The following is a 10,616-nucleotide window of genomic DNA, read 5'->3' on the forward strand; positions in this document are numbered from 1 at the left end:
TTAATACTAGTCTATCCCATAAGTTCATATTGAAAATCATAGAGGTAAAAATTTGGTGTATGCAATTGGGTAGTATTTAAATTAAAATAAGCCATCCATGTATCAGTCATAATGCATATATACACCAATGACAGGCAAATTACTGAGGCTTCTGTTTCTTATAGAGGGAGATGAAAAATCAAGTGAGACTGCTAGCAGCATTTTGGCCTTTCTGGGTCTTGTCAATGACATGTACTTACAGCCAGCCATATGCCTGGATGAGATTTGTCACCTCCAACATAGGATACAAATCTTGTCTAGGTGTGTGGCTGGCAGCAAGCACACATGATTAACAAGGCTCCAAGAGGCCAAAATACACCTATCATTCATGCTAGCTGCTGCTGGGACGATTTTTCGACGCCTTCCAATCCATATAGTGTGTTTTTAATTACAGCACATCTACAAAAACAGACAAAAACTGCAGTAATTTGCCCGTCACTGGTGTATTTACATTAAGCATGATACTGGGATGGGCTATTTCGTTGAGGTAAGTTTAAGTTTTTCTAGGCACCTAGTACATTGCTCCTATTACAGTTAATTAGTAGATCCAGTGATTTTTGGAATTTTAATTTGGAAGTAACTCACAATCAAAGCAATAGAATTGTTATGTTTCTTGGACTTCTAAAGTGTAGACCCAGATTCGGTGTGGTTCTTTATGGGTTTAAATGCAAGTGATGGCAATAGATCATGCTTTACTTTTCTTTTGCAAAAACTAAATGATTTTATCAGCTGCAGCAAGTTCCGATTCGGTAAATGGGTGAATACCAATGTTGTATGTTTCAATCCTTAATGTAGGTATTCTCAGTTGTTCTAAAGTTCTGCTCTTTTTAATACTGTTTCTCTGTTAGCCTCTTCCATTAGATTGACTTTTAAGATATTCACACGCAACTCACACTAACATAAGTCTGATATAGATCTAGTTCAAACTTATTTTTGAGAGAGAGAAAGTTATTCTTTTTTAAAGTGTTTACAGCATAATTCATATCCATAAAATTAATCTTTTTCGAAACTAGAGATATCTATGTGTTCACAACTGATCATTGTAGGGAATGCGAGATGAAGTTCCCACTAAATAAAACGTTAGCGAAAGACTTACCATTTAAAAAGTAACGTACTTTAATTGTCTCTTATTCTATTTTTTTATTATCAGTTTAATATAATGTAATTATAACAGAAGGTATGAATATTTACATCGTTCGGCGTTAATTAGCCGTTCACGTAATATATGGCAATATCATATTTCTGAAGGGCAAGTGTGTTTATTATATAACAAATAACAGCTCGGTACACCTTACCTAACGCTTAGCTAGGTTAATATACTTCAGATTAAAATATATTCTAAAATTGAAATAAAAAAAATATTTATTTCATTTTCGATCAACTTCAGACAGCAATTTAGCAACTTAAAAACAAGGAGAAATATGTATAAGACACAAGGTTAAACTTGCCGGGTTTTTAACTCCAATACAAATAGAAATACTTACTTTGCGTTTCAAAAGACATGGAGTACAATTATGAACAGGATAATATTTTTGATTAAATGTAGTATATATCCTTCGTATCATCCAGTCCACAGACACTCGTGATATTGAGAAAATTCTAACACTACAACAGCAGCTCCTTACAAAAGTCATACCTCAGATAATCAGGTTCACCATCCCAATTAAGGACATTAATACAAAGACAGTAAGTTTTACTTTGGCATTTTATTTTAAAAACTGCATTTTAATTGTCAATAAAAATGTTTAATTAATTGTAGTAGACAACTCATAATTATGAGATCTGTTATTTAATATACTGTAATAGTACGCAACTATCTAACACTTTTGAGAGGCATTATTTAAATTACCTAAACACGCCCTTTCATTTGTGCAAATAGGCTTATTGCCATTCAGTGAGTTTTGCTGTGTATCTAATGATCAGGCTAGTTAAACGATTGAGACTTAGGGAATTTGTTTTTGTTTTCACCTAAATTTATATTCAGTAAAATCTAAACGAGAACGAACATAAACAGAACATTACTCTTCCTACTCATATGATAGTTAACGAAAAATACAACAAAAAATTTGTGTGAACGGCAACAACTTTGCGCTTAATCATTTTTCAGTATTCTGTTAATCCTTTTGTTTTATTAACTTTGTATTTAGTCCAAACTTGCTCCATTTTAAGTTTTGTAATTGAAATTAAAATCTTAGAGCATAAATGCATTATTATATGGAGGATAACATTATATTATTTCAAAGAGTATTTACTGTTTGTCCACTAACTTCTTGATTACTTCCCTTCGTACACTTTCCCCATTAGGTAACTAGTTAGTCGTTTAATAATCACTCATTTGATTTCCAATTTGAGTAAATTGTTTATATATATATTTACGTCCAATTTTTCTTTGTATCCTTCATCCGTACGATAGTACTCAATACGAAATAAATTTCGGGCATAACTTCAGAAGTGTGTACCCTATTGATTCTGTTTCCGCATAACTTTCTGGAAATGTATATTTTGATGAAATTCTCTGCAAATATATTTCAGATGGCGTAGATTACAGTCATGTCGGAATTTATCGTGAAAAACCTTTTCATTACCTGGAAGCTATCAGAAGAACAGTCAGTTTCAGACTCTCTTTTAGAACCTGTATAGTTGCAACTGCTCGGTGATCAAAGTAAATGGCCACCTGTTGGAACTGTTCCTCATTGCACACTTAATTCATCAACAGTGTTCCATCTCGCCTTTCCTGTATGTGTTGCCTCTCGAGCCATTGGTGAAGAAATTGCAACAGTTGAGAGGGTCATGTCAGTTTATGTGAATGACAGCACCGTCATGATGTCGAATGCCACTAAAATAGAGGCGGTCGGCCCCAATCTAAAGAAATATGAGATGCTACCAGAGGTTAAAATCAATCTGGACAAACCAATAAGTAGCTGCTTGACATTTGGAAAAGAAAGTTCATGACGACAGACATGGTGATCTATCTTTCTGTATCAGGTAGACTGCATCATCATCCTTCATGCAACATGCTTCTCTTTCTTTTTTTTCCTCAATCAATTTTCTACGTAAATCCCCCCACCTTATATATGTCTTTGTCACTGCAAACCCCTTATCCATTGTCCTGGTGGCAAAGAAGAGATATCATCATCATTATCATTATCGGTGATGGTAGTAGTAGGAAAAAAATCGCTTTGTGGTATTTTGCCAACTCTCAATATTCTGCTAAGCTTGACTTTGTTCAAATTCTGCTTATCTTGTATAGAAACAATTTCTGTTAAGCTTGACTTAGCCTTTCATCCTTTTTTTTTGGGGGGGGGGGAGAAGGGAAGCGGTCAATAAAATAAGAACCAGTTAAGTATCAGTGTTGATGTAACTGACTACTCCTCCTCTAAAACTGCCGAATTTCTGCTAAAATTTTGAAACAATTGTTATGATCCATCTATCAGTTTTTTCCACCCATTATTTCTTGGAGGATCATGTAGAGGTAGAGTCCTCATGTACTGTTTCCATAGGGTCCTATCAGAAACAGCCACCATTAAACTTCCCTGCTTGATTCCCAAACATGACTAACTGAGACTATTATCAAACCATCTCACTTATGATTTACCCCTAGGTTTCTTACTGGTTGGCTCTTTCATGTGATTCTTTCCTATGGCATTCCAACCACATGTCCATAGTACAAGAGCTGTGCTCTCTTAATGCAGAGAAGTACTGGCTCAACCTGGAGAGACTCCTTAAACTTTGAACTACTTTCCTTTGGAGGAATCCCATTTCAGGCACTTGTACTCATGGTTGTAATCTTTTGGTCATTATCCAACATTCATTTCAGCCTCCTGCTTCCCCATCACACATGAATCCAGCCCTTGAGATACTTCTTATATGACCCCTACACAAAACTTCAAATACTTATTATACAACTTCTTCATAGAAAGTTTATAAAACATTGATAAGTCTGATATGTCTTGGAAATTTTAAATACACTGTTTTATAGGATTACAATTTTTAAACTGGATAATTGAACATTTTATTTTCAGCATCCATTGCTTGAAGAAATACCATAGGTAAAACTATTTTTACACATACTTAATATTTATACAAAGGCACCTAAAATTACACATAATACATAACTAAAACTTTCAGTCTACATCAAACAAAATACCCACCCCTTATGGTAACCACACATATACTGCATAGTTAAGTTATAAGATTTGTTTTCTGTTTCGGAACCAGCAACATCCTATATCATGTGATTCTTTACAAGATAAAAACTCACACAACACTGAAATAAAGCTAATTCCTCTGTCTCCCATGGTATTTTGATAATTGTGCTAACAGGGATTTTGTTAAGGCAGATTTTCTATGGCTGAATGCCTCTCCTATCATAAAGTCTTGTGTGTTTCCAAGCAAGGTAATATTTCCTTATAGCTGGACATGTTTTTCCAAAAGATTGGAAATTAATGGACACCGCTTGTATGACAAGGATGTTTGTTTACAACAATCATGCATTATCAAGCAAGGAAACCCAACCACACACACACATGATGAGTGTCTTTCAGTTTCCAACTACCAAATCCACATACAAGGCTTTGGTCTTGTTGTGGCTACAGTTGAAGCTACTTGTCCATACTGCTGCATGGTAGGACTGAGTTTAAAACTACATGGTTGGGAAACACACAGCCATAAATGTTTTCTTTTCTTTCCAAGTACACAATTTGATTTTAATTCTTGTTGAAACTTATGTTTTTGGAAAAATCAACTTTTAAGAATTAGTTTCGAGAGGAAGATTTTAGTTTTGTTAGAACTAATATATTGTTAGAGGTTCTGGGGGAGAAAGATTGGTTTTTTGTATCAGGAGTGAGACACAATAAAAGTAATACGAGCTGGGAAAGTATAGAGTTGTATTTGGAAGAATAGAGAATATTATAAACCTTTCTAAGGTTTGTAATATGTGGGGAAGGTAAAAGGAAATGGTTGAATGCTGTTGAGTGAAGTTTTGCTTCTTAGGTGAATGGTTTCGTTTTTATGGGTTATAGATGTATGGTGGGATCACTGTCATTGAGGATTTAACTTTATTTCAGTGTTGGGTGAGATTTTATCTTGTACAGAATCACAAGATGTTTAGAAGTTGCTGATTCTGAAACAGAAAACAAATCTAAACTATAAATTATCTTGAGTTGTCTAGTATTAATATTTTGCTGCTACTAAAAATGAAACTTGGTTGTCATCAGTTCATAAAAGTTATTTTTGTAAACTATTTGACCATAGATGAGATTTGAGTACTGAAACATAGGAGTACATGTTCATTCAAACAACAACAAATTGGTTATTAATAGAAAGCTTTGAGGTACATCTATTTTGACAGTGTGCTTTGGGTATTTTCCCAACAGAAGTTCAATACTATACAAATAGGCAAGTTTGGTAAATCAGTTTGGAAGATGGTTTCATGCTAAAAACACTACTTTTGAAATCTTGGAGTGAGCTATCAATATTTACTGAAGCAGAATCACTTGATAGGAGATATTGAATCCAGTAGCAGTGCCTAATGTTTACTGGTTTAATAGAAAAGAAAAAAAAAAGATTGAAATGTGCAGATATAAATATGGTTAACTTTTCAAAGATGTGGTTAATAGGAGAAAAGAAATTAAAATCTTATTAACAGTAAGTTACCTCATTTTCTTAATTAGATTTCTGATCTGCATTAGATAACTAACGCTCAGTTAATGGTACAATTCTTTCTTTTTTTTGTTTCAGTCATTTGACTGTGGCTACGCTGAAGCACTGCCTCAAAGGGTTTTAGTCAAAGAAATCGACCCCAGGACTTATTCTTTGTAAGCCTAGTACTTATTCTATCAGTTTATTTTGCTAAACCACTAAGTTATAGGGACATAAACACACCAGCATTGGTTGTCAAGCGATGGTGGGGGGACAAACACAGACACACAAATACATGCATATTGGCTGTGTGGTAAGTAGCTTGCTTACTAACCACATGGTTTTGGGTTCAGTCCCACTGCGTGGCACCTTGAGCAAGTGTCTTCTACTATAGCCTTAGGACGGCCAAAGCCTTGTGAGTGGATTTGGGAGACAGAAACTGAAAGAAGCCTGTTGTATATATGTATATACATGTGTGTTTGTCCTCCCAATATCGCTTGACAACTGATGCTGGTGTGTTTACGTCCCCGTAACTTAGCGGTTCGGCAAAAGCAACCAATAGAATAAGTACTAGGCTTACAAAGAATAAATCCTGGGGTCGATTTGCTCAACTAAAGGCGGTGCTCCAACATGGCCGCAGTCAAATGACTGAAACAAGTAAAAGAGTAAATATATATTTTTATATACATATATGGCAGGCTTCTTTCAGTTTCCATCTACCAAATCCACTCACAAGGCTTTGGTCAGCCTGAGGCTACAGTAGAGGACACTTGCCCAAGGTGCCATGCAGTGGGACTGCTGGAACAATGTGGTTGGGAAGCAAACTTCTTACCTTACAGCCATGCCAGTACCTATGCAGCTACAAAAATCATTTATGTTCAGTTAGATAAAAATAATATACAAACTATGGGGAAAATATATACATCGCAAAAGCAATGTTAAAACAGTACTAAGGCTTTCATAGAAAATTTTATTAGGAAATGTGCAATCAACATTTCTGATAGCTTTGAAATGCAGTTAGTTTTGTATTGCATATTGAATATTATTGAAGAGAAAATATGGACATTAGTGAATAAGAATCATGTGTGTGTGTATGTGTGTGTAACCAGTTGTATTTTGGGTGACATTTCTTGATTGAACCCTTTAGCATTCAGATTACTCCGGCAAATGTAATGCTTATTTATTCACTTTGTTTTAAATTTACTCATGCATTATCTCATAGCTTCAAGATTTCAAGGATGTGATTGTTTATTTTTAGTATGACATTTTAGTGGGGTAGCTGTGAGAGGATGAACCCTAGTGGCTGAGACTTATAAATGGGTGCATATCCTGGGCGCTGGAGAATGCCAGCAACATTGACAAGAATAGTAGCCTCTCCTGGACCTGCGATAAGTACATCACATCTCATCATGAAGTCTATCCAAGAACAGGAGATAGCCACTAAATACCTCATCAACAAAAGTGATAGAGAAGTCTGATGCCATACCAGTGTGGAAGGAATCACTCATATCATCAGTAGCTACCCAGAAATGACTACAAGATACTCCTTCCCCATGAGACATGATATCATTACCAAAATGGTTTACAATGCTATACACAAGTAAGAAGGATTGTCCTGATGGCCATGCTGAAGGCACACAAGGACCAGAGAGTATCTACAACTTCAAAAATAAAGAATGCTGGTGGAAGATTCCAATAAAAACAGCAACATAGTGTAAGCACAACAGGTCAGATGTGGTTGTGTTGGACAGGGAGCAAAAGTCATGTATTGTTTTAGAGATCAGCTTCTAAGCAAATGTGAATGTTGCTTCAAAAATCATGGGAAAAGAGAACATCAATAGTGAACTGATGAGAAATCTAAAGCTCTTAAAGCCATGCTACAGATTTTCATTTGTTTCTGTTGTACATGCACTGAGCTATGTTCAATAAAATCTAGAAAGGCTTGGTTTCTCAAAAGTAAAAAAATGGGAAAAAAGTGAGAACTGATTCACATTCTCCAGATACAATTGATCAGAGGAACGGTAAATATTTGTACAACATTTCAGGGGTTCTCAATTTGAGTATTCATGGGAGAACACATCCACAAAACGATATATACATGTGATATACACATACAACAGTAATGAAATATGCACATTGTTCTATGTGACCCCACCCAACACAAATGCATATTTATCCACACACACATATATGCATAAATCAACCGATTCCGGTAACCACAAAACCCGAGAATTGCATGACTTAAGAGAGCCTTGCCACTTTGGCTTGAATTTTGCAGCGGTAAAAATTTAAAATAAACGTTAAAGAAACATACATATGCATGAATATATATGTGTGTGTATATATACATACATACATTTATATGTAGATAAAATCACTATATTTTTGATTAGTTCCTTGAAAAGATGCTGAGAATCAGCAATTTGTCTGAGAGGATTGTTTCACTAGAACTTGTTGCATTTTAGAAGATGGTTGAAGTTGAGCTTCACATGAGGACTTGCCCAATACATATACCAGCATAAAAATGCGAATGTAAAATGTATTTAAACTGGTAACCATGAATATTAGCAACATACATTTTCTAAATACTTTAAGGAATCTTTTCATTCTGTACATATCTTTTACTTGCATTACATAGTCAAACCAAAGCAGCTGTTTCTCTTGCATACCCAGCTAATTTAGATGTTCAGTGTGTAAATTATCTCCCCTCTTCTTTGAGAACTGCAAATTACGGCCTAATTTCTTTTTTCCTTTTCCCAAGAAAAATTTCAATTAAGAACTTTATGCATATATCATCCCTTAACTTGTTTAAATCTTTAATTTCTGTTCAGTCTTTCCCATATGTTTCACAATACTTAGCTTAATCTTTTCTAATTGTAACAAATCTGCTTTCACTGTTGTGCTGCTCCTTACATTAACGATCAATTCATAAAATATACCTTTTTTTTTCAGAGAAAACTCTTTGCTGCCAGAAATTCTACCATATTGTCTGCAAAACAGTGTCTCAAAGTCACCTTATACTGGTGAGTCACATATTATGAACACATATTTAAAAGGAGGAAGTATTGTCTGGTGATACAAAGCAACAGTGATTAGGTGTTTATGGTTGAATCTGCAAGAGCATATTAAGAATGAATTTGATTACATTGAAAGTAAAGTTCAACCACTGGAAAGAAGCGTGTAGCTGTTTTGAAATAAAAATGATTTTGAACTTGATTCTTCTCTAGTGCTAAAAGTGATCTACACCCAGAACCATGCTAATAGCTTAGGAGTGAAATTTAGGATTTCTCAGTTTTCTGTGAATTGATTTTGATAAAACTTTTCCCAGCTGGTTTGCACACTATGGCAACACCATTGTTATATTTTCATTATTCTGTGTAATGTCCTTTCTTTTATATTTCAGATTCTTCAGTTTTTGGGTGAACCACACTAATAGCGTCTCTCTTCTCTGAGAACGATGTGATGTGGAAAAGGCCTTAATGATGAAAAAAAAGTCTGTCATTATCAAAGAAAGTGCTAAAAGCACCTCTCTTCATGTTACTGCAGAGAAGTTAGGTTGTCATGTGGACACAAATCATTCCTGAAGGACCCTTTGCCAAGGAAGAAATGATCTGATTGTGGGACCTCCAAGACTGTGACAGCTAGGGATTTAAGGAATATTTGCTACAAGTTGCGTGGGAAACCTGGACAAACAAGCAAATACATTTTCACCACCCCTGGACTTCCCCATGTACTGAAAACCATCAGAAATCATACCTTTGGGACCATGGCTTCTGTGTGAGAACCCCTGAAACTGCCCCACTTAATGCACCATCCCAAGAGTTTGAGGCTTTAATAGGGCCAAAAGTACATGATGTTAGACATGAGTTGTGTTCTGTTCACTGATGAAACCAGGGTGACCCTTGATGGTTGGGTCTATTTTGGAGATGAGCATCAGCATCAGGGTGGAGGGTTCATGTTGTGGGCTGGTATCATTGGGGATAGACTTGTTGGCCCAGTCAGGGTGCCTGAAGGGGTTAAAATGACCACAGCCGCCGACTGAAATCTCCTGAAGGTCTTGGATCCCTGGCTAGATGACATACAACTTGTATTCATGCATAACGCTCCCTCCCATTCTGCTAGGACCACCCAAACATTACTAGGGTCTTACAGCATACAAGCTGAAAGGCTGATGGTGTGGCCGCCAGCATCTCCAGATCTCAACCCTATCAAAATTCTTTGGTCCATCATTAAACAAGACGTTTACGCTGATGGACACCAATTTACGTTGAAAGATGTCTTATGGGTGACCATCAAAACTGCAGCAGAGGCAGTCCAGCCTGCTACTATTAAGCAATTGACAGATTCCATAACTAATAGGGTTTTTGAAGTTATCCGTCGAAATGGCGCTTGTTTGGCAAAATAATTCATTATGTCAATAAATGTTATAATATTATTATGGTTTTCTGTTAAATAAATATTCAATGTATGCTTAATATGTAACATAACCCTTCATTTTCTGAAAAAAAAAAAATGTCTAGTTGAGCTATTTTCATTCAAAAGCTATTAGCATGGTTCACCCCAAAACTGAAAAATCTGAAATAAAAAAGAAAGGACGTTACACAGAATAATGAAAACATAACAATGGTGTTGCCATATTGTGCAAACCAGCTGGGAAAATTTTTGTCAAAATCGATTCACAGAAAACTGAGAAATCCTAAATTTCACTCCTAAGCTATTAGCATGGTTCTGGGTGTATACTTATGTCCTATTTTCTTAATCTTAAAATGAGCTAAATCTGTCTCTGGATTCAATAAAATCAAATTACAAATAGATAAATATATATTTACTAGCTAGGAAAATCTGAAGCTAGTTGGAGTTAAGAAAATGAATTACAATTCTTTGCTGATTTGTTTTTGTTCAGCAACAAGTTTGGAAGAAAACTAACAAAACAAAAA

The 10,616-nt window shown here is 35.4% G+C and overlaps 1 protein-coding gene and 1 long non-coding RNA gene across 7 annotated transcripts in view; one reads left to right on the top strand and one right to left on the bottom strand.

Moving 5' to 3' along the window:
• The window catches only part of LOC106871948 (all trans-polyprenyl-diphosphate synthase PDSS1), a 37,521-nt gene extending 34,761 nt beyond the window's left edge, over positions 1–2,760 (bottom strand). For 2 of the 3 annotated variants that reach the window (XM_089351000.1, XM_089350999.1), the window contains exon 1: positions 1,524–1,673. In XM_089351000.1, the coding sequence (XP_089207126.1) occupies positions 1,524–1,673 (150 nt within the window). Of the gene's footprint in view, positions 1–1,523; positions 1,674–2,624 lie in introns of those variants that run through there. The other variant, XM_089351001.1, reaches the window with a different exon arrangement.
• LOC106871949 (uncharacterized) lies at positions 192–10,114 on the top strand. Of its 4 annotated transcripts, none has more exons than XR_016241602.1 (4): positions 192–526; positions 2,572–4,088; positions 8,632–8,702; positions 9,083–10,114. It is a non-coding gene; the product is annotated as an uncharacterized LOC106871949 (long non-coding RNA). The 4 variants fall into 4 exon arrangements; XR_016241603.1 differs by lacking the exon at positions 192–526 and adding an exon at positions 533–830; XR_016241601.1 differs by lacking the exon at positions 192–526 and adding an exon at positions 1,593–1,725.
• Positions 10,115–10,616: the final 502 nt, after the last annotated feature.

Source organism: Octopus bimaculoides, chromosome 4, assembly GCF_046866305.1.
Source record: "Octopus bimaculoides isolate indiv1 chromosome 4, ASM4686630v1, whole genome shotgun sequence".
In the NCBI taxonomy this organism is placed as follows: Eukaryota; Metazoa; Mollusca; class Cephalopoda; order Octopoda; family Octopodidae; genus Octopus; species Octopus bimaculoides.